General features: G+C 42.7%; 1 protein-coding gene across 3 annotated transcripts; it reads right to left on the bottom strand.

The window, feature by feature from the left end:
- Positions 1–67: 67 nt before the first annotated feature.
- On the bottom strand, positions 68–12,864 carry LOC135541952 (prefoldin subunit 5-like). Of its 3 annotated transcripts, none has more exons than XM_064968472.1 (7): positions 12,788–12,864; positions 4,686–4,788; positions 4,469–4,500; positions 3,771–3,845; positions 3,300–3,405; positions 3,093–3,176; positions 68–448 (listed from the first exon to the last, which is right to left on the bottom strand). In XM_064968472.1, the coding sequence occupies exons 1-6, from the start codon at positions 12,851–12,853 to the stop codon at positions 3,097–3,099; spliced, it is 462 nt and encodes a 153-aa protein (XP_064824544.1). In that variant the 5' UTR covers positions 12,854–12,864; the 3' UTR covers positions 68–448; positions 3,093–3,096. The 3 variants fall into 3 exon arrangements, with proteins under 3 accessions (XP_064824544.1, XP_064824546.1, XP_064824543.1); XM_064968474.1 differs by lacking the exon at positions 68–448 and adding an exon at positions 2,536–2,798; XM_064968471.1 differs by lacking the exon at positions 68–448 and having other exon boundaries at positions 2,536–3,176.
- Positions 12,865–24,989: the final 12,125 nt, after the last annotated feature.

Genomic DNA, 24,989 nt, shown 5'->3' with positions numbered 1-24,989 from the left:
CTGTCAACATTATGACGCTAGCTTGCTTAAACATATACAGTACCAGTCAAAAGATTGAACACACCTACTCATTCAAAGGTTATTTATTATTTTTTACTATTTTCTACATTTTAGAATACTAGTGAAGACATCAACTATGAAACAACAACCAAAAAAGGTGTTCAACACTTCAAAGTATATTTTATGTTTGAGATTCAAAGTAACCACCCTTTGCCTTGATGACAGCTTTGCACAGTCTTGGCATTCTCTCAACCAGCTTCATGAGGTAGTCACCTGGAATGCTTTTCCAACAATCTTGAAGGAGTTCCCACATATGCTGAGCAATGGTTGGCTGCTTTTCCTTCACAATCTCAATTGGGTTGAGGTCAGGGGGATACAGAACTCCATCACCCCCCTTCTTGGTCAAATAGCCCTTCCACAGCCTGGAGGTGTGTTTTGGGTCATTGTCCTGTTGAAAAACAAATGATAGTATGACTAAGTGCAAAATAGATGGGATGGCATATCGCTGCAGAATGCTGTGGTAGCCATGCTGGTTAAGTGTGCCTTGAATTCTAAATATATCACAGTGTCACCAGCAAAACACCCCCACATCCATGCTTCACGGTGGGAATCAAACATTTCAAGATCATCCATTCACCTACTCTGCGTCTCACAAAGACACGGCGGTTGGAACCAAAAATCAAACATTTGGACTCATGAGACCAAAGGACAGATTTCCACCGGGGTCTAATGTCCATTGCTTGTGTTTCTTGGCCCAAGCAAGTCTTCTTCTTCTTATTGGTGACCTTTAGATGTGATTTCTTTGCAGCAATTTGACCACGAAGGCCTGATTCACGCAATCTCCTCTGAACAGTTGATGTTGAGATGTGTCTGTTACTTGAACTCTGTGAAGCATTTATTTGGTCTGCAATCTGAGGTGCAGTTCATTGACGATTTCTTAGGCTGGTAACTAATGAACTTATCCTCTGCAGCAGAGGAAACTCTGGGTCTTCCCTTCCTGTGGCGGTCCTCATGAGAGCCAGTTTCATCATACCGCTTGAAGAAACTTTCAAAGTTCTTGAGAATTTTCTGGATTGACTGACCTTCATGATGATGGACTGTCGTTTCTCTTTGCTAATTTGAGCTGTTCTTGCTATAATATGGACTTGGTCTTTTACCAAATAGGGCTATCTTCTGTATTACCACCCCTACCTTGTCACAACGCCACTGATTGTCTCAGACGCATTAAGGAAAGAAATTCCACCAATTAACTTAAGGCACACCTGTTAATTGAAATGGATTCCAGGTGACTACCTCATGAAGCTGGTTGAGAGAATGTCAAGAGTGTGCAAAGCTGTCAAGGCAAATGGTGGCTATTTGAAGAATCTCAAATATATTTTGATTTGTATAACACTTTTTTGGTTACTACATGATTCCATATGTGTTGTCATAGTTGATGTCTTCACTATTATTCTACAATGTAGAAAATAGTCAAATAAAGAAAAACTCTGGAATGAGTAGGTGTGTCAAAACTTTTGACTGGTACTGTGTGTGTGTGTATAGATATATAGATGAAATTGATTTCCGTTGGCAAATTGGCTTAGTCTTGTAGCGAGGAGCCTATCAAACATAGCTAGCTTCATGCACATGTTTTTTGGAATTTTGAAATGTATTGGTATAAATGTCCAACAGTTATAACTGTAGCTAGCTCACAGGAGTGGTAGCTAGTTACGTTAGCTTGCTAGGTACTTAATAGCTGTAGGTTGGTTGTTTTTAAGCTCAATTTCAAGATTTCCACCAAGGACGTTGCATCTCCGATCATCACTCTCCCTCGCTTGGGCAAGGGACATTTAAGGTACACTCGGATGTGACGATGTAAAAAGTAATTCAAGAGCTGAGGGTTTGGGGCCGAGGGATGTCTACTTTGAGTTTGGACTGTTGCCAAGGGGTACATATACTGCATTTTTGAAACAGAAACCCAAATGTGAACTGCATACTTCCACTTCCTGGCTCCACACAGCTGGAGGTTTTGGTTGTCACAGCCACAAAATCAAAATAGCTTTTTGGTCTTAATTTAAAAAGGTTAGGCATAAGGTTAGCAGTATGGTTATAGTTAGGTTTAAGGCTCAGTGCAGTCAAATATGATTTCACTGTGTGTGTATATATGCACACACACACACACACATTTCCACACTATGGACGTTGGAAATTGTAATATCTTTTTCACAATATAATGCCCTTTTAGCGTAAGCTGTTTGAAAAGGCCGCCTGAAATTTCAGCCGGTTGTGGTGGGATGGCGTTTTGGCACCAGGATGTAATTTAGTTTAGACCAATAAGAAAGAGTTCCAAACATCTCTGCCAATAACAGCTAGTTTTCAGTTTTCCTCTCCCCACAAAGACCACTCCCTGACAGTCTTAGCTAAATTCTTGCTTGCGAAATTGCTCTTTCTAAGGTATTTTTGTTTCTGCTTGACCATTTTAATTGAAAAACAATCACAGTAAGGCACTTAATTGTTCCTCCCAAATTATTTGATATCAAGATAAAAACAGCTGCATTGGACCTTTTAAAATCAGATTTTATGAAATAATAGAAATAGGCGGGTTTACGCCACTACGTTGGGACTGTTTTATGGTAGTTTTAAAATGTTATTCTTTTTGATCTGTGGATTTGAACAAAATGGAAAATATACAATGTTTCATGTTTCAGTAAAACAGTCATTGAGCAAAATCTGAAAGACAAACAGTGTAATATGAGGGCACTAACATGTTCTCCATTCAAAACATCTGTTGCAGATTTCATGTCATCACAAATGATAATCTGAGGGTGATAAGAGAAGCCTATTTAGTCAAATTCAACATTGATATAGCAATCTGGCTACTGAATGTACACTGAATCCAGGTAAGACTCAAATTTTCAGGAAGTGTTTGTTAAAACACTAACTTGGCTGCTCTTCACCATTGTACTGTTGGCACACATTTGTAGTACATTCTTGTCTTTTGTTCACTTTTACCTTAGATCATCCAATTTACAGTTCATGCAGAATTTGTTTTCAGTAACTCTAAATCCCCATCATAAAGAACCCAAGCAGACTGGTGTAAGCCCCATCTTCACCTGGTTAGGCTTCAGTGGTCCCCAACTGTGAAGCCTGTTGGCTCTGAAGCTGTTGGATCTTAATATTCATCACCTCAATTACAGCTAGAAGACAGAACAAAAAACACAGATAGGAAGAGATGAGCAAAATAAAATACAAGTTATATTGCATTTAAGTGAAATACTTGTATTACAAATATGACAAATGTTTGTACTTGTGTGTGTTACCTTGTTTCAAGCCATGTTTCTCCTGCAGAGCCGGTTGAACCTTCTCTATCTGTTTGGTGAGGAACTCTATTTTGCGCTTGAAAAACTCTTTTGTGCCATCAACATTCTGCAGAGATATTTCAAATGAGGCTTACAAACTCATATTATACAGACAGATTTCCAAATAATTGTACTAACAAGCAAACACATGTATATGGAACAGCAGAGTTTAACAAAATATAGTCAAATGACTCCTGGGTTCTCTGAACAAAACAAAAAGTTTAAAAAACAAGTGAAACTTGTAGGAACGATCTTTCAGAATGGGTCTTGTTTTCCTTTTTCCTTTGCTACAGTGTGCCTTCATGAACACAACCCTGATAAATGCATAAATCTATTTGGTACTGGAAAACAGATTACTTACCCAGTGAACTTATGCGTCAACTGTACAATGAAGGGTATTAGAAATTTGTTATCAATTACTTTTCTGCCCACCTTTTCAACGTAGTATCCTGTCCCCACATCCACTAAGACATGTTCCACGTCATTAAGTGTTCCAGGGACATACATCTAATAGCAAGTGATGTTAAAAGGACAACAGAAAACGTCCAACTACACTATTAAGAAATGCATACTGAAGATATTGTAGCCGAACTCGGGTCCAGTGACTGTCAAGCCAACACCTTAACCGTTACGCCAAGAGGTCCGAACCTCTTGACGAGGTATTATAGTTGGGTTAAGGTCGCTACACTACCCCCTTTCTTACGAGAGATTATGTCCCCACTATTCTCTATACTAAGTCCTTCACTTATACACACTTCTCCGATTGCCTCACAGGCACCATCCCACTTCTGATACCAATGTAGCGAATTCGGGGTAGCCCCGACCGGGATACCTCAACTGTTACACCAAAAGGTCTGAACCTTTTGATGAGGTCGTTAGGTATTGGGTTAAGGTTGCTACAATATAAAATGGCAGAGAAGGTGCTGTGGACTAATTTTCATGTTTTAAATACTGTATTTAACAATGCACCTTCAATAAATCTCAAATTAGAGTAGTCAAGTGTGTTGAATGTGAGAACAATTAGTTTGCTTGTATGTTTGAAGACTAACAGGCTTTCAGTAGGCAATTTCAGTAGGCAAGTACAAAAGAAATACATATATAGGCATCTCCGATCATTAACATAAGGATACAGAGCTTGTGAGCGGCACCAGCAATTGTTTTCCTAAATGAAAAAGATCAAATGTAAATTATCAATTGAAGTGTCATACTTACAAACACCAATGTGGGGTGAGATCTTCATAAAAGATCATTCCAATCAATTTATTTCAGTATCTGTAAAAGCTTCCATACAAAACAAAAACTGAACAAAACATAGGATGCATTATCAGTGTAGTTCGAGCAGCTCACCTGCATTGTTTTTGTTGAGGACACTCAAACTGTCCTTAGCTTCTACATATTTCATCTGGACAACTTTGAGCTGACCTATAGAGGAGGTCAAAAACTCTGCCTCCTGCAAAAAAAATTAAGAAAGAATCAGGTGATGCAACTTAGACAGATACCAGACACATTAGCTGCAGTATTTTCATTCATGAAGTAAAGAACTATGTTTACCTGGCCCAAATATATTGCATTGATTGCTATAAAAGGAGCAACATTATTATAGTCTACTGACATTTACTCTATGTTCATAATTATATTTTGTTATTGTTGATGCAGTGTCGAGAAGTAACCTACAAATAACAAGCATTTTGTTGGACGATGTACAGTATCACATGCGTATTCCGTACATACGACTAATACAACTTGAAAATGGAGAAGCTAGCTACATGAGATCATGTAAGAAATACACTGAGCATGATTGGACACTAGACAGCATTCAAAAACATCTTAGCATTTAGCTACGAAATTGTAGCTTTACTTGACTAATCGCGCTCTAGCGACTCCTTGTGGCGGGCCAGGCGCCTGAAGGCTTCGGTCATCAGTTGAAAGGTGTTTCCTCCAAAATACTAATATATATACGGTGGGGAGAACAAGTATTTGATACACTGCCAAGTATTTAATCACCTACCAACCAGTAGGAATTCTGGCTCTCACAGACCTGTTAGTTTTTCTTTAAGAAGCCCTCCTGTTCTCCACTCATTACCTGTATTAACTGCACCTGTTTGAACTCGTTACCTGTATAAAGACACCTTTCCACACACTCAATCAAATAGACTCCAACCTCTCCACAATGGCCAAGACCAGAGAGCTGTGTAAGGACATCAGAGATAAAATTATAGACCTGCACAAGGCTGGGATGACCTGCAGGACAATAGGCAAGCAGCTTGGTGAGAAGGCAACAACTGTTGGCGCAATTATTAGAAAATGGAAGAAGTTCAAGATGACGGTCAATCACCCTCGGTCTGGGGCTCTATGCAAGATCTCACCTTGTGGGGCATCAATGATCATGAGGAAGGTGTGGGACCAGCCCATAACTACACGGCAGGACCTGGTCAATGACCTGAAGAGAGCTGGGACCACAGTCTCAAAGAAAACCATGAGTAACACACTAAGCCTTCATGGATTAAAATCCTGCAGCGCACGCAAGGTCTCCCTACTCAAGCCAGCGTATGTCCAGGCCCATCTGAAGTTTGCGAATGACCATCTGGATGATCCAGAGGAGGAATGGGAGAAGGTCATATGGTCTGATGAGACAAAAATATAGCTTTTTGGTCTAAACTCCACTCGCCATGTTTGGAAGAAGAAGGATGAGTACTACCAAAGAACACCATCCTAACTGTGAAGCATGGAGGTGGAAACATCATTCTTTGGTGATGCTTTTCTGCAAAGGGGACAGGACGACTGCACCGTATTGAGGGGAGGATGGATGGGGCCATGTGTCGCGAGATCTTGGCCAACAACCTCCTTCCCTCAGTAAGAGCATTGAAGATAGGTCGTGGCTGGGTCTTCCAGCATGACAACGACCTGGAACACACAGCCAGGGCAACTAAGGAGTGGCTCCGTAAGAAGCATCTCAAGGTCCTGGAGTGGCCTAGCCAGTCTCCAGACATGAACCCAATAGAAAATCTTTGGAGGGAGCTGAAAGTCCGTATTGCCCAGCGACAGCCCGGAAACCTGAAGGATCTGGAGAAAGTCTGTATGGAGGAGTGGGCCAAAATCCCTGCTGCAGTGTGTGCAAACCTGGTCAAGAACTACAGGAAACATATGATATCTGTAATTGCAAACAAAGGTTTCTGTACCAAATATTAAGTTCTGCTTTTCTGATGTATCAAATACTTATGTCATGCAATAAAATGCAAATTAATTACTTAATCATACAATGTGGTTTTCTGGATTTTTGTTTTAGATTCAGTCTCTCACAGTTGAAGTGCACCTATGATACAAATTACAGACATCTACATGCTTTGTAAGTAGGAAAACCTGCAAAATCAGCAGTGTATCAAGTACTTGTTCTCCCCACTGTGTATAATATACACTGCTCAAAAAAATAAAGGGAACACTTAAACAACACAATGTAACTCCAAGCCAATCACACTTCAGTGAAATCAAACTGTCCACTTAGGAAGCAACACTGATTGACATTTCACATGCTGTTGTGCAAATGGAATAGACAACAGGTGGAAATTATAGGCAATTAGTAAGACATCCTCAATAAAGGAGTGGTTCTGCAGGTGGTGACTACAGACCACTTCTCAGTTCCTATGCTTCCTGGCTGATGTTTTGGTCACTTTTGAATGCTGGCGGTGCTTTCACTCTAGTGGTAGCATGAGACGGAGTCTACAACCCACACAAGTGGCTCAGGTAGTGCAGCTCATCCAGGATGGCACATCAATGCGAGCTGTGGCAAGAAGGTTTGCTGTGTCTGTCAGCGTAGTGTCCAGAGCATGGAGGCGCTATCAGGAGACAGGCCAGTACATCAGGAGACGTGGAGGAGGCCGTAGGAGGGCAACAACCCAGCAGCAGGACCGCTACCTCCGCCTTTGTGCAAGGAGGAGCACTGCCAGAGCCCTGCAAAATGACCTCCAGCAGGCCGCAAGTGTGCATGTGTCTGCTCAAACGGTCAGAAACAGACTCCATGAGGGTGATATGAGGGCCCGACGTCCACAGGTGGGGGTTGTGCTTACAGCCCAACACCGTGCAGGACTTTTGGCATTTGCCAGAGAACACCAATATTGGCAAATTCGCCACTGGCGCCCTGTGCTCTTCACAGTTGAAAGCAGGTTCACACTGAGCACGTGACAGACGTGACAGTCTGGAGACGCAGTGGAGAACGTTCTGCTGCTTGCAACATCCTCCAGCATGACCGGTTTGGCAGTGGGTCAGTCATGGTGTGGGGTGGCATTTCTTTGGGGGGCCGCACAGCCCTCCATGTGCTCGCCAGAGCTAGCCTGACTGCCATTAGGTACCGAGATGAGATCCTCAGACCCCTTGTGAGTTCGTGGGTTCCTCCTAATGCAAGACATTGCTAGACCTCATGTGGCTGGAGTGTGTCAGCAGTTCCTGCAAGAGGAAGGCATTGATGCTATGGACTGGCCCGCCCGTTCCCCAGACCTGAATCCAATTGAGCACATCTGGGACATCATGTCTCGCTCCATCCACCAACGCCATGTTGCACCACAGACTGTCCAGGAGTTGGCGGATGCTTTAGTCCAGGTCTGGGAGGAGATTCCTCAGGAGACCATCCGCAACCTCATCAGGAGCATGCCCAGGCGTTGTAGGTAGGTCATACAGGCGCGTGGAGGCCACACACACTACTAAGCCTCATTTTGACTTGTTTTAAGGACATTACATCAAAGTTGGATCAGCCTGTAGTGTGGTTTTCCACTTTAATTTGGAGTGTGACTCCAAATCCAGACCTCAATGCGTTGATAAATTTGATTTCCATTGATAATTGTGTGATTTTGTCAGCACATTCAACTGTGTAAAGAAAGAAGTATTTAATAAAAATGTCATTCATTCAGATCTAGGATGTGTTATTTTAGTGTTACCTTTATTTTTTTGAGCAGTGTATATATGAGTACTAGTCAAAAGTTTGGACACCAACTCATTCAAGGGTTTTTATTTATTTTTAGTATTTTCTACATTGTAGAATAATAGTGAAGATATCAAAACTATGAAAAAACATGGAAACATGTAGTAACCAAAAAAAAAGGTTACACACTTATATTTTATATTTCAGATTCTTTAAGGTAGCCACCCTTTGCCTTGACAGCTTTGCACACACTTGGCATTCTCTCCACCAGCTTCATGAGTCATTTGGAATGCATTTCAATTAACATGTGTGCCTTGTTAAAAGTTAATTTGTGGAATTTCTTTCCTTAATGTGTTTGAGCCAATCAGTTGCATTGTGACAAGGTAGGGGTGGTTTACAGAAGATAGCCCTATTTGGTAAAAGAGCAAGTCCATATCTTGGCAAGAACAGCTCAAACAAGCAAAGAAACAACAGTCCATCATTACTTTAAGACATGGAGGTTAATAAGGAAAATTTAAAGAACTTTGGAAGTGCAGTCGCAAAAACTATCAAGCGCTATGAAGAAAGTGGCTCTCATGAAAGATTTTTGGTTGCGACCTGTCTTTGTGAGCTCCGTGTTGGTGAATGGATGATCTCCGCATGTGTATTTCACACCGTAAAGAATGGAGGAAGTGTTATGGTGTGGGGGTGCTTTAATGGTGACACTGTCTGTGATTAATTTAGAATTCAAGGCACACTTAACCAGCATGGCTACCACAACATTCTGCAGTGAAACGCCATCCCATCTGGTTTGGGCTTAGTGGGACTATCATTTGTTTTTCAACAGGACAATGACCAAAAACACCTCCAGGCTGTGTAAGGGCTATTTGACCAAGGAGGAGAGTGATGGAGTGCTGCATCAGATGACCTGGCCTCCAATATCAGCCAACCTCAACCCAATTGAGATGGTTTGGGAGGAGATGGACTGTAACCAATTTAAAAAAAAAAAGTTATTTATTTCACCTCTATTTAGCCAGGTAGGCAAGTTGAGAACAAGTTCTCATTTACAACTGCGACCTGGCCAAGAATAAAGCAAAACAGTACGACACATACTACAACAGAGTTACACATGGAATAAACAAAACATACAGTCAATAATACATCTATATACAGTGTGTGCAAATGAGGTAAGAAAAGGGAGGTAAGGCAATAAATAGGCCATGGTGGCGAAGTAATTACGATATACAAATTAGACACTAGAATGATTGATGTGCAGAAGATGAATGTGCAAGTAGAGATACAGGGGTGCAAAGGAGCAAGATAAATAAATAAATACAGTATGGGGATGAGGTAGTTGGTTGGGCAATTTACAGATGGGCTATGTACAGGTGCAGTGATCTGTGAGCTGCTCAGACAGCTGGTGCTTAAAGCTAGTAAGGGAGATATGAGTCTCCAGCTTTAGTGATTTTTGCAATTCATTCCAGTCATTGGCAGCAGAGAACTGGAAGGAAAGGCAGCCAAAGGAGGATTTGGCTTTGGGGTTGACTAGAGAGATATACCTGCTGGAGCGCGTGCTACGGGTGGGTGCTGCTATGGTGACCAGTGAGCTGAGATAAGGCGGGGCCTTAACTATCAGAGACTTGTAGATGACCTGAAGCCAGTGGGTTTTGCGACGAATATGAAGCGAGGGCCAGCCAACGAGCGCGTACAGGTCGTAGTGGTGGGTAGTATATGGGGCTTTGGTGACAAAGCAGATGGCACTGTGATAGACTGCATCAAATTTGTTGAGTAGAGTGTTGGGGGCTATTTTGTAAATGACATCGCCAAAGTCGAGGATCAGTAGGATAGTCAGTTTTACGAGAGTATGTTTGGCAGCATGAGTGAAGGATGCTTTGTTGCGAAATAGGAAGCTGATTCTAGATTTAATTTTGGATTGAAGAAGCTTAATGTAAGTCTGGAAGGAGAGTTTACAGTCTAACCAGACACCTAGATACAGAATGGTGTCGTCTGCGTAGAGGTGGATCAAGGAATTACCAGCAGCAAGAGCGACATCATTGATGTATACAGAAAAGAGAGTCGGCCCGAGAATAGAAGCCTGTGGCACCCCCATAGAGACTGCCAGAGGTCCAGACAACAGGCCCTCCGATTTGACACACTGAACTCTGTCAGAGAAGTAGTTGGTGAACCAGGTGAGGCAGTCATTGGAGAAACCAAGGCTGTTTAGTCTGCCGATAAAATGTGGTGATTGACAGAGTCGAAAGCCTTGGCCAGGTCGATGAAAACGGCTGCACAGTACTGTCTTATATCAATGGCAGTTATGATAACCATTAGGACCTTGAGAGTGGCTGAGGTGCACCCATGACCAGCTCTGAAACCAAATTGCATAGCGGAGAAGGTACGGTGGGATTCAAAATGGTCGGTAATCTGTTTGTTAACTTGGCTTTCGAAGACTTTAGAAAGGCAGGGTAGGATAGATATCGGTATGTAACAGTTTGGGTCTAGAGTGTCTCCTCCTTTGAAGAGGGGGATGACCGCGGCAGCTTTCCAATCTTTGGGAATCTCAGACGATAAGAAAGAGAGGTTGAACAGGCTATTGATAGGGTTTGCAACAATTTCGGCAGATAATTTTAGAAAGAGAGGGTCCAAATTGTCTCACCCGGCTGATTTGTAGGGGTCCAGATTTTGCTGCTCTTTCAGAACATCCGCTATCTGTATTTGGGTGAATGAGAAATGGTGGCAGGTTGCTGTGGAGGGTGCTGGGCAGTTGACCGGGGTAAGGGTAGCCAGGTGGAAAGCATGGCCAGCCGTAGAGAAATGCTTCTTGAAAATCTCAGTTATAGTGGATTTATGGGTGCTGACAGTGTTTCCTAGCCTCAGTGCAGTGGGCAGCTGGGAGGAGGTGCTCTTATTCTCCATGGACTTTAGTGTCCCAGAACTTTGAGTTTGTACTACAGGATGCAAATTTCTGTTTGAAAAAGCTAGCCTTAGCTTTCCTAACAGTTTGTGTATATTGGTTCCTAACTCCCTAAAAGGTTGCATATCACGGGGGCTATTCAATGCTAATGCAGAACGCCACAGGATGTTTTTGTGCTGGTCAAGGGCAGACAAGTCTGGAGTGAACCAAGGACTATATCTATTCCTGGTTCATTTTTTTTAATGGAGCATGCTTATTTAAGATGGTGAGGAAGGGACTTTTAAATAATAACCAGGCATCCTCTATTGATGGGATGAGGTCAATGTCATTCCAGGATACCCTGGCCAGGTTGATTAGAAAGGCCGGTTCACTGAAGTGTTTTAGGGAGCATTTATTTGACACTGATGAGGGGTGGTCGTTTTACCGCAGACCCATTACGGATGCAGGCAGTGATCGCTGAGATCTTGGTTGAAAACAGCAGTGGTGTATTTGTAGGGCGAGTTAGTTAGGATGATATCTATGAGTGTGCCCGTGTTTTTATGGATTTGGGGTTGTACCTGGTAAATTCATTGATAATTTGTGTGAGATTGAGGGCATCAATCTTAGATTGAGATGGTTTGGGATGAGTTGGACCACAGAGCGGAGGAAAAGCAGCCAAACAAGTGCTCAGCATGTGAGTACTCCTTCAAGACTTTTGGTTGAGAGAATGTCAAACGTGTGCAAATATGTCAAGGCAAAGGGTGGCTATTTGAAGAATCTGAAATATAAAATATATTTTGATTTGGTTAACACTTTTTTGGTTACCACATGATTCCATATGTTATTTCATAGTGTTGATGTCTTCACTATTATTCTACAATGTAGAAAATAGTCCATATAAAGAAAAACACTTGATTGAGTAGGTGTTCTAAAACTTGACAGGTAGTGTATATCTACATTTTGAACAGGATTATCTATTTTGGATGCAATGTTAATGGAATTCATGGGGAGAGAAAGACTATGACAGAGTGCTCCCGTGCGCACTGATTTAAAGCAACAATATTCGCCCTGCGTGGCATTGAATGAGCCGCAATATCATGCTTAAGTGTCAAAGTCGATATCCACGTTTATAAACACAGGGTCATTCGTTATTTACGGGCGTTCAATTTATTTTACAGTACAAGCGGAGGGCCACGTGAACTAGCAATTTAGAGGTTAGTTGGTTTGTTAACTACAGTAGTTGGCTACTGCCACCAAGTTGTTGTTTTATCAGATAGTTTGCAGAATGCATACAGGTATTTGAATATAAGCTAGCGCGTGAAAAAGGGAACCCGGACAGAGTAGACATTTAAAATGTAGGTGTACTGTAGACGCATGACCTGTTCGGAATTCCATGATTAGAACTCCATTATCAGAATACAAAAGCTGCATAAACTGCCAAGTGTAGACACTGCCTCGTAACCATAATTACATTCCAAAACCAAAACAGCTCGGTGTAAACAAGCGCAGTGGTAGGATCTGAATCTTCTGCCAACCGGTAATGTAATTAGCTAACGTTAGTTACTCAGATGGCATGACTAGCTAATCAGCTGGGCTGGTACAGCAAACAGTAGAAAATAATGGCCCCAGAATGACTTCAACCAAGATTCAAGATCCCTCTGTTACCTGCTCAAATTGAGTCTTTAGTCCCTCCAATTGAGGAAGAGAAAGCTCTGTCAGATTTACCGCCATTTTGAAAATGTGAGACGTATTTCCAGTTTGAGAAAACGCCCTTTTCATTGCGAAGGTGCAGAAGTAGTGATATACTGACCCCTACTGAGGGATATTCCTTTCTACACCAAAGTGCAAGGAATGTTTGGCAAATATACTGCATTTTTATTGTCAAGCATTTATTTATACATTTATGTACACATTTCACTAGCATTCAAAAAGGAAAATCAAAGGATACAACATTGTTTATATTTAAGAAGGCAGCCTTAGCAGATAATACACACAAGCAAGTCTAAAATCACATCCTCCAATTCATGTTTTGGGGATCAGTGGCTTCGGATCAGTGCTGTGACTAAATTCATTTAAGTTTGTGTGTTTGGGAATGTCCTTTCACAGGTAGATGGGGAGTCCGTAGACCACGGGTGCTTGAGGCCTGGTGGGACAGGGCCATGTTTGTATTTAACTAGGCAAATCAGTGAAGAACAAAGTCTTATTTAAAATGATGGCCTAGGAACAGTGGGTTAACTGCCTGGTTTGGGGCAGGACAACCGATTTTTACCTTGTCGGGTCAGCGATTTGATCTAGCAATCTTTCGGTTACTGGTCCAACGCTCTAACCACTAGGCTACTTGCTGCCAAATGTGGTCCAGGAGTGGAGCCCTGGGACCTGCAGACTGTTGAAGCTGTAAATGTCTCAGTCCATCACATCCCATAGGCTCCCCAGAACCAATGGGCTACATGTCAAAATCACACACAGTAAGGCAAAATCACACACAAACAGGCAAGTTAATCTATGTGTATGGCAGTAAAACAGAATACAGGAATTGTCCTCCTTTGCAATGATTTCTGAAAAAATTATGAATGCCTGTTTTTCCTCTTGATCTTTTTAGGTCTGTGTGTGCCAATCTTCCCAGCCAGCCATGAGGTAGTTGAGGATGATACTGCCAGCCAAAGAGCATAGAGGCATCTCTCATCACCTTCAGGATCCTCTGCCAGTCCAGGATCCGTAAAAGGCCTCTGGCAGAAGTAAATTAATGTATGTTAGATGACCGCAGTTTCACAAATTTGAATACATAATCGTCAAGCCCATTAAAAATATTATAAGACAGAACCTGGAAGTTAAAAAAAGAAAAGAAAAAAGGAACCTAGTCAGTTTATGTGTCGGGGGCTAGGGTCAGTTTGTTATATCTGGAGTACTTCTCCTGTCCTATTCGGTGTCCTGTGTGAATTTAAGTGTGCTCTCTCTAATTCTCTCTTTCTTTCTCTCTCTCGGAGGACCTGAGCCCTAGGACCATGCCTCAGGACTACCTGGCATGATGACTCCTTGCTGTCCCCAGTCCACCTGGTCGTGCTGCTGCTCCAGTTTCAACTGTTCTGCCTTATTATTATTGGACCATGCTGGTCATTTATGAACATTTGAACATCTTGGCCATGTTCTGTTATAATCTCCACCCGGCACTGCCAGAAGAGGACTGGCCACCCCACATAGCCTGATTCCTCTCTATGTTTCTTCCTAGGTTTTGGCCTTTCTAGGGAGTTTTTCCTAGCCACGGTGCTTCTACACCTGCAATGCTTGCTGTTTGGGGTTTTAGGCTGGGTTTCTGTACAGCACTTTGAGATATCAGCTGATGTACGAAGGGCTATATAAATACATTTGATTTGATTTGTCCAACTGAATCTATTCAACTGAAATGTGTCTTTCGCATTTAACCAAACACCTCTGAATCAGAGAGGTGCGGCGGGCTGCCTTAATCACTACATATTCTGCTCTTCTATCGTGTGTGCAACGATGTCTGAAGGGGAAAAAACAGTGTTTGTTGTTTGCAGTAACTTCTTTGTTGTTGTTTTATAGCAGTTTCACCATTAAGGATTCCAGCTTTAAGTAAGAACAGTTGAATTCTGACACCAATTCAAAGCATCTAACATTATACAAGTCATGAGAAAAAGTCAAGCTTCACGTTAAACAACATTTGACAGTGTGTGTGTAGTAAGGCAAACTATTGACATCTCTGCTGTCATACACTTCTCCCAAACATGTAGAGGTCTTTGGCAGTCACAGCCTCCTGCAGTAGATCTGGGTCAGGAGCCAGCACACACACACACACACACACACACACACACACACACACACACACACACACACACACACACACACACACACACACACACACACACACACAGACAGACACAGACAGAGAGATAGATATATATGCTGAGGAGGAGAGGGATTCGTCAAATTCTAAAGGACACAGAGATAAGGCAGACAAATAAAGCCCCCTGAAACAGTGCTGTTGGTACTGTACTCACCTGGTGAACCACAAGTTGTCATCAAGGTTGAGCACGTAGGACACCTGCTTGGGGTCCACACCTCCATTTAGGAGATTCCCGGTCAGACTGAGGGCCAGAAGAGAAAGAGAGAGACGTGCATGCATAAGTAGTCAACAACTCATCTTTATGAAATAAAATAGCGTTTTCTGTGTTGACGTTTTAATTGGCAAATGTGTGTGTGTGTGTGTGTGTTTGACCTCTCTTAGAGCACAGTGGCCAAGCAGGGAGTGTAGAGAGGGCATGTGGGTGACAGAGCGAGGCCTGAGGCAGGAGATGCTCTCCCATGGCAGCTACTGGAGGTACTGCAAGATAGGACAAGACAAACATTTCACTGGGCGTTATCACAGCAGTCACACTCATAGGCAATGTGTTCATGTCACGGTAGACTTTTCTCAACTCTCCCCTACACAAAGCAAGTGCATTGTTCCGCTTTGTACGTTGATCTTGCACATTAGAGTCGATTTGAGTGTCGGGTGCAAGTGTGAGAGACTCCCATCCTGTCCAAGATGACCACCACGTGTCCTTGTGGAGTCGGGCCTCTCTGCCAGTACAGCCACAGTTGTCTGCAGAAGGTCCAAACACTCCCTGGGCTAACCACTGCAGCTGGGACTGGGAGGGCAGGGGAGAGGCAGACAGCACAGCCTGGAACACACAGGATTGAAATAACAGTTATTTAAGTTTTTCCTAGCCAATGTGCCTCTGGTTTTGCTTGTCTTGTCTTGGTTACTGTGAAAGCACTTTGTAACAACCGCAGATGTAAAAAGGGTTTTTAGAGCTAAATGTGATATCTATGATATACAGTACACTATAAGGCATGTAGAAGCACCTTGAGCATTTCCTCTGAGGCCAGTGCCCCCCAGGCAGTGAGGGTCTTCTGAAGGCGTTTGACCTGGACAGACAGCTCAGGGTCACAGGTCAGGGGTAGGAGGTTCCCCCGCCAGCAGCCCAGCAACCCCTCCATCTCCTCCAGCAGCCTCTGAGGAGAGTGAGAGTCTAAAAGGATATTTAGGGACATACCAAAATTATCTCATCATCACCATAAACCACAAAGAGATATGTAGTAATCAATACCACACCTTTTTGCATCTACTGTACATTATTTCTCTTACCGTCCCACCCACCAATCTTACCGAGAGCATAAGCATTCCTTCAACATACGTTTTTGAACAGAACCCCTCTCATTTTACTTTATCAGCAACATAACCCCTCTCATTTTACTTTATCAGCAACAGAACCCTTCTCATTTTACTTTATCAGCAACAGAACCCCTCTCATTTTACTTTATCAGCAACAGAACCCATCTCATTTTACTTTATCAGCAACAGAACCCCTCTCATTTTACTTTATCAGCAACAGAACCCCTCTCATTTTACTTTATCAGCAACAGAACCCCTCTCATTTTACTTTATCAGCAACAGAACCCCTCTCATTTTACTTTATCAGCAACATAACCCTTCTCATTTTACTTTATCAGCAACAGAACCCCTCTCATTTTACTTTATCAGCAACAGAACCCCTCTCATTTTACTTTATCAGCAACAGAACCCCTCTCATTTTACTTTATCAGCAACATAACTCCTCTCATTTTACTTTATCAGCAACAGAACCCCTCTCATTTTACTTTATCAGCAACAGAACCCCTCTCATTTTACTTTATCAGCAACATAACCCCTCTCATTTTACTTTATCAGCAACAGAACCCCTCTCATTTTACTTTATCAGCAACAGAACCCTTCTCATTTTACTTTATCCGTTTTCAACCAACCCCAGATGTACTTCCCTTCACACCAGTCTGAGTGAGTCTTACCTCCATCTGTGTGTTCAGGGCCCTCCTCCTGTCCCACCACTTGGCCTTCTCTGACACACAGCTCACAGCCTTCTGCTCCTTCTGAATACTAGCCATCTCCTGCACCAGCCAGCTGATAGGGTGCTGCTGATACAAAGGAAAGACAGAGGTCACTCACAAGTAGCATCCAAGGTTGAGAAAACTATTAAAGGTTTAGAGAGAGAGACAGAGAAGAGAGATAATTCATCTAAAAGTCTAAGCCTTTGGGGTGTGGGCTCTACTAATTGGGTACTTTTTCCACCAGTGATGAGTGGACAAAAAAATGACCATCAGCAGCGCGGGGAGAAATTCTCTCAGCATCCACTCAGCACCCACTTACATGAGGCGATTGGCCAGGTATTGTGTCATGTGTGGGCGGGTGGTTATGCCCAGGGATTAGGAATGGAGGTTTGCCATGGGGACGGGATCCCTTTGCCCCAGTGACAGGGCCAGTAGACCACAGAGGCGGGGGTAGAGGTTGGGTGGGGGGGAAATGCTGCAGAGCCAACCAGGCGGAGTGAAGCAGTAGCATCCAGTCACTCACGAGTAGCATCCAAGGTTGAGAAAACTATTAAAGGTTTAGAGAGAGAGACAGAAGAGAGATAATTCATCTCAGTCTAAGCCTTTGGGGGTGGGCTCTACTAAGCTAACATATGGAATTGTTTTAAGATGATCATACCATGGATGATTTAGCCATTTGATTTAGAATTCTAGGACCCCTGTAGGTACATAAACATTTGGCCTTTAATACTATAGCCCAAAGAAACGCATTGAATAACACATTCATAATTGGAAAAACAGTCCCCATAAGGAATAAGGTTTTGAAATGTCTGTCCTATATCTAGGCGATATAAGAAAGCTCTGAAAATATTTATGTTTTTTGGACACATTGAACCCCTTTTTTTGGCACAAAAAACTACTTCCACATGTCCATACATTTTTTTTAGCCGGTACCTTCAGACAAGCCCAGTAATAGTTGTGGGGGTTGTAAAGCAAGACGGAGAACCCCATTGTTTTTGTGAGATTCTCCCCTTTCCATAGTAGGGTCATATTAGTTTGTAGCTCAAACGGTCCGGACGCTACAAACAGAAGTTGGGAAAATGTTTTGCAAGTAAAATGTACACTCTTCCCTCTGATTGGACCAGCAAACTGTCAATCAACACAGGTTAAGTGAGTTAGCACGGTGAGAAGGTGCTCGTTTGAGTGGTAAAGCAAAAGCAACTGATGAGACAAAAGCTGAGGGGTGAAGTCGGGGGTGGTATCTGTGACAGCCAAAACTCAGACACGGATGTGGTTTTCCAACAGCAATGCTCAGTGCAACATGGCAGTGTTGCCATTGTTTATAAAAGTTGTTCTTTATAATGTTGAAATAAACATGTCTCCAACTCCCATATCAGACACTCACAAACTGCAAATATACGTGTATACATTGTACAATCAATTGGTGGGAGAGAAAGCCTCAAATATCACATTAATTCGTACATAGCAACTGTATACATGAATTGCGTCTAAGTTGTTTCCTGTTTCAAACAAAAACATCCTAATTGACGATAGAGACTCCCACAAGCAGGCGATGGCTGCAGGATGAAGTTGGTGAAGAGCAACTGCAGAAACTTGGAGTTGACTGTAGTCAAAACCTCATGACCTTTGATCACAATATTTTTTGTAAAGTTAATGCAGGTGAGATGTAGGCTCAAGTCAAGTGGGTTTATGCAGATTTTTTCACAATTACTTTTTATTTTTTCGACTACAGACACTGACCTTGCGACTTGAGACTTGCTTGTGACTCAAATAATAGTGACTTGGTCCCACCTCTGGCGTGTACCTCTGGGGAGCATCCCCTACCTCTCGTTGGGCCATAGGGATGTCGAAGGAATGATGGGAGCTGAGTGTCACGTTCTGACCTTAGTTCCTTTTTTATGTCTTTGTGTTAGGTTGGTCAGGGCGTGAGTTGGGGTGGTTAGTCTATGTTCTTTTTTCTGGGTTGTTATATTTCTATGTGTTTGGCCTAGTATGGTTCTCACTCAGAGGCAGGTGTCGTTCGTTGTCTCTGATTAAGAATCATACTTATGTAGCCTGTTTTCCCCATATTGGTTGTGGGTGTTTAATTTCTGTTTAGTGTCTGTTCACCTGGCAGAACTGTTTCTTTTTCACTTCATTATTATTTTGTGTAGTGTTCAGTTTGTTCAATTAAAACATGACGGACACTTACCACGCTGCATTTTGGTCCTCCGACCCTTCCTACTCCTCCTCCAAGAGGAGGACGAAAATCGTTACACTGAGCCTCTTTCCAGACGGAACAGCAGGATGTGCCACAGGAAGTAGGGGTGCTGAGGGCGCTGCAGCACCCCCTGATAAATCAGAATAGAATAAAAAAAATTCTCTCACAAAAGTATTACACTAGGACTTTATTACTCCTGTATGAGGGGCAGTGGTGTAAAGTACTTAAGTAAATACTTTAAAGTACTACTTAAGTAGTATTTGGAGGATCTGTCCTTTACTATTTATATTTGGACTACTTTTACTCCTAAAGAAAATAATGTACTTTCTACTCCATACATTTTCCCTGACACCCAAAAGTACTCACTACGTTTTGAATGCTTAGCAGGACCTGAAAATTGTCTACTTCACACACTTAAAAGAGAAAATTCCTGGTCATCCCTACTGAATCTGATCTGGTGGACTTACTAAACACAAATGCTTTGTTTGTAAATTATGTCTGAGTGTCGCAGTGTGCCCATGGCTATCCGTAAATAAAATAAAAACAAGAAAATCCTGCCGACTGGTTTGCTTAATATAAGGAATTTGAAATGAGTTATACTTTTACTTTTGATATTTAAGTATATTTTAAACCAAATACTTTAAAACTTTTACTCAAGTAGGATTTTACTAGGTGACTTTTACTATTAAGGTATATTTATTTTTACTCAAGTATGAAAATTGGGTACTTTTTCCACCAGTGATGAGTGGACAAAAAAATGACCATCAGCAGCGCGGGGAGAAATTCTCTCAGCATCCACTCAGCACCCACTTACATGAGGCGTTTGGCCAAGTATCGTGTCATGTGTGGGCGGGTGGTTATGCCCAGGGATTAGGCATGGAGGTTTGCCATGGGGACGGGATCCCTTTGCCCCAGTGACAGGGCCAGTAGACCACAGAGGCTGGGGTAGAGGCTGGGTGGGGGGAAATGCTGCAGAGCCAACCAGGCGGAGTGAAGCAGAGACTGCACTGCCTCCACATCTATATGGAGAGAACAGAGAAAGGGGGAGGAGGGGAAAAGTGTTCGGTTTAAACTGAGGACTGCTATTTAAAACCATGTACATTAGCACAGTAGCAGAGTGCTGCCGTCAGCCTTACCTGGTCCAGTGTTAGAGCGAGAGAGGTGGGCTTGGGCTTGCAGGACCCTCCCTGTGTGCTCCCCACTCCTCAGCTTAGACAGACAGTTTTGCTCTCTATCACCACACAGGTCCCTCCTCAGGACCTCAAAGTATATGTCTGGGCCGTCCAATAGCATCCACCTCCTCTTGAATGATCTTCATCCGCTCTGGCTCCTCACTGTGTCCTGTCCCTGTCCAGGCTGCTGTCTTCTGGCCTTCCTCTCCTGGCCGTTGCAGACTGGGAGGAGGAGGCGCAGAGGAGGCCAGACAGGAGGCCAGAGCTTTAGCCCCCAGAAACCTGGCCCTCAGGGTCCCCAGATCCAAAGAGGACTTGGAGGCCACGAATGCCAAACCAGCTTCCAGGACTTTCCAGGTACCTGCAGCCTTCCCTAGCCTTAGCTCCAAACCTGACAGGACCATGCGCAGGAGCACCAGTGCCATCAGGTCCTGGAGCTACAGGGTTTGGGCGGGAGGGTCTGGAGGGGGACGAGCTAGCCAGTTTGGTGGCCATCTTGGCAGTAATGCTCTTGCAGCGGGCCAGGGTGGCCATTTGGAACTGACGGCTGGCTCAGTCGTCAGTGGGGCTTAGCTGGAGCCTGTGTGGTGGCCCAGCGAGCAGTCAGGCTGGGCTCGGAGCAGCAGGGACAGTGGCAGTCTTCCCCATGGCCCAGGGAGGAGAGAGCCAATGCTGGGGCCGGGCTTTGAGGGGTGGGGAGCTGGAACGGTCCCTCTCGGTGGGCTCCTTTGGGAATCAGCGGGTGCTCAGGAAGGCCTGACAGTCTTCCTCACCATTGGGGAGGGGAGACTTTGGCTTTGGTGTCGGACGGCCTTTCCTTGGTTTGAACTTCACCTCCACCTTCTGCTACCCATTAGTAGTCCATAGGAGAACCAGAACAGGATTGGTAATGTTACAGAGAATGGCAGAAACTACCTGGTGATGGAGTCTCTGGCTCCACCTCCAGCAGTCTCAGGGCTTTGTGGGTATTTGTATTTATTATGGATCCCCATTAGCTCAGCTACTCTTCCTGGGGTCCAACAAAATTAAGGCAGTTTATACAATTTTAAAAACATTACAAAACATTCACAGATGTATTGTAAGGACCCTACTCCACCACTACCACATATCTACAGTACTGAATCCATGAGTATGTGTGTATAGTGCGTATGTTTGTGTTGCTTCACAGTCCCCTCTGTTCCATAAGGTGTTTTTTTATTTTTCAAATTTTACTGCTTGCATCAGTTACTTGATGTGGAATAGAGTTCCATGTAGTCATGGCTCTATGTAGTACTGTGCGCCTCCCAAAGTCTGTTCTGGACTTGGGGACTGTGAAGAGACCTCTTGTGACATGTCTAGGCAAAATCCTAGAGTTGTGTGCCAGTAGTTCAGACAGACAGCTCGGAGCATTCAACATGTCAATACCTCTCATAAATACAAGTAGTGATGAAGTCAATCTCTCCTCCACTTTTAGCCAGGAGAGATTAACATGCATATTATTAATATTAGCTCTCTGTGTACATCCAAGGGCCAGCCGTGCTGCCCTGTTCTGAGCCGATTGCAATTTTCGCGTCACCTGACCACAGTAGTCAAGGTGCGACAAAATTAGGGCCTGTAGGACCTGCCTTGTTGATCGGAGAAAACGGAGAATGGATCAACAACATTGTAGTTACCCCACAATACTAACCTAATTGACAGAGTGAAAAGAAGGACAGAAAAAATATTCCAACAGTTTGCAAAGTTCCACCAAAGTAATACTGCAAAGAAAATTGGCAAAGCAATTAACATTTTGTCCTGAATACAAAAAGTTGTGTTTTGGGCAAATACAATACAACACGTTACTGAGTACCACTCTCCATATTTTCAAGCATAGTGGGTATGTTATGGGTATGCTTGTAATTGTTAAGGACTGGGGAGATTTTCAGGATACAAATTAAGTGTAATGGAGTTAAGCACATGCAAAATCCTAGAGCTAAACCAGTCTACTTTCCACCAGACACTGGGATATGAAGTCACCTTTCAGCAGGACAATAAGCACTTTGCAACATCTGCTGATGTAAATGGTGCTTTATAAATACATTTGATGATAATTTCATTTATTCTGATTGGAAAACACAAGGCCAAATCTACACTGGACTTGCTTACCAAGAAGACCATGAATGTTTCTGACAGTTTTCACTTAAACCTGCTTGAAAATCTGTGACAAGACTTGAAAATGTTCGTCTAGCAATAATCAACAAGCAATTTGATGGAGCTTGAAGAATTTTGAAAAGAATAATGGGCAAATACGGTACAATCCAGGCATTTATTATTAAAAACGGTACTATATGATTTCAATGACACAGACAATAGCCACATAGGCCTATATAATGAATACACTGTACAGAGAATACTTTATGTAATAATATTGAGAAACATACGTACAAGAACATTATTCCACATCACAGCTATATTTCTTAATTCAGACCAAAACACAAAAATAATTCATGAAGAAAAACTGAATTGAATGCAATACCATGTGCACAAACTGGAAAGGAATGACACTTCACAAGGATTAAGCATTTTGTAATGTTCTCATGACAATGTCATTTGTTCCTCTAAGCCTGATGTCCACCAGAGGCATATTCGTTTTGTTTTTCCGTACTTGACACAAGTGCTTCGCTCTTCAACTAGCTAAAAGCTTGCTAGTTGGAGTCTGTGTGTTTAGACCTATTTCTGTTTGTATCACAATACAGTAAAGCAATGCACGAGTTTAAAATACTGAAAGCATATGGTACACCGAATTCACCGCAGCTTAGTGCAGCACCCCCAACATAGCGTTGCGGACTGCTCCATTGACAATTAATTACTTCCGCCGGAATGCAAAGAGCTGGCTGTATCTGATGTTTGCTGCATAATAATAAATAAATAAAAATCCCTTATGTATTATTCTCCTCTAACCCTACCACCACACCCATAATTGGAATAAACTAATGGATAACAATACTTAGACTTCTACTTCCAGTTTAAACATACTATAAACATTTTACGGACATGGTATATTTTATAGCTAGTGTCCGTCCTCCTCTGGGTACATTGAATTCAATACAAAGCCTGAACAGTTTTGAACAAATTCATTTCTCAAAAAATGAAGGAGAAGCAAGAGAGAGAGAGAGAGAGAGAATTATATTTAGTTGTATTTTATTCACTTTCACTTCGCTAAGGCAGCTAGCTAATTTAGCCTATTCAAACACCTGGCTCAAACAGAGCCGGATGCTATGTTAGCTAGCTGGTTCAGGATATCCAACACGGGAACTCTTCTAACGCAAGGTACGTTTTCGGTTTTATGAATTCATTGCCACTGGGCCCCCCCAGTGTAACTGCTAAACTGCTTGCTGTACACTGCACTGCATGATTGTAGCGTGTTTACTAAATCATTAGTTCTAGTAGCCATGTTGACTATGACATTAGCTAATATGGTGACAACAACGTAGGATGTGTGTAGCGGTTAGCAGTTATGATATGAAGGTTTGGCTTGGAAAGGTTTTAACATACTTGGATTTGTCCAATAGAAACTTTTGTTTGCAACTTTTTGGACTAATAATTACACTCTAGATCAGCTAGAAGCAGGCAAGAGTGTGCAAGGCGGTATTGATTATGTCACTGTCTGTCATCTTGATTACTCACATTTTTTCATGGGACCTGTTGTAAACTTTCATTCGTAGGCTGGGTTGTAGCAATGCCATGATGGGTATAGGGACAATTCGAGGATCACGTAGTAGCCTAAACCTATCGATGTTACATTGAGCTGGGTGAATGTAATATGAATGACAGTCATCAATATGTAAGGTATAATCAACGAGGGGCTATGCATGGGAAATAATGAACATGTGGAAGGTGTAGCACGGAGTGGAACTGACCTTCCACAGAGCTACATATTGTCCAGAGAACGCATTGAGCCACAAGTTGTTTATCCATTTTATACCATGGCTATAACTTAAAACATTTGCAGCTAGAAATCTGGTCAACATCCACTGAAGTAGCTAGCAAGTTTATTAGGTAACTACAGTAGTTGCCTTGGTAACCAAACACACATACTTGCTAGTTAGCTAACCAAACCATCAGTCCTATTCTGAAAATCGAATTTAACAATGCTGATATACCGTGCGAGTTACAGGGAAATAATGCACGCTCTAGAATGCCCTTCAAGCCAATCAGAAACGACTATTCAACAATGCCACGGTATAAGATGTATTATAAACTGGGTGGTTCGAGCCCTGAATGCTGATTGGCTGAAAGCCGTGGTATATCAGACCAGACCAATGCTGATATACCGTGCGAGTTACAGGGAAATAATGCACGCTCTAGAATGCCCTTCAAGCCAATCAGAAACGACTATTGCCAATATACCATGGCTGAGGGCTGTATCCAGGCTCTCCTAGTTGCGTCGTACAAAATAATAGCCTTTGCCATGGTACAGTGACTTGCGAAAGTATTCACCCCCCTTGGCATTTTTCCTATTTTATTGCCTTACAACCTGGAATTAAAATTGATTTTTTGGGGGGTTTGTATCATTTGATTTACACAACATGCTTACCACTTTGTAAAGAAGAAAGACAAGAAATAAGACAACAAAACAGAAAACTTGAGCATG

Source organism: Oncorhynchus masou, chromosome 6 (genome assembly GCF_036934945.1).
Source record: "Oncorhynchus masou masou isolate Uvic2021 chromosome 6, UVic_Omas_1.1, whole genome shotgun sequence".
NCBI lineage: Eukaryota > Metazoa > Chordata > Actinopteri > Salmoniformes > Salmonidae > Oncorhynchus > Oncorhynchus masou.
This window is presented reverse-complemented; position numbering and strand designations above follow the sequence as displayed.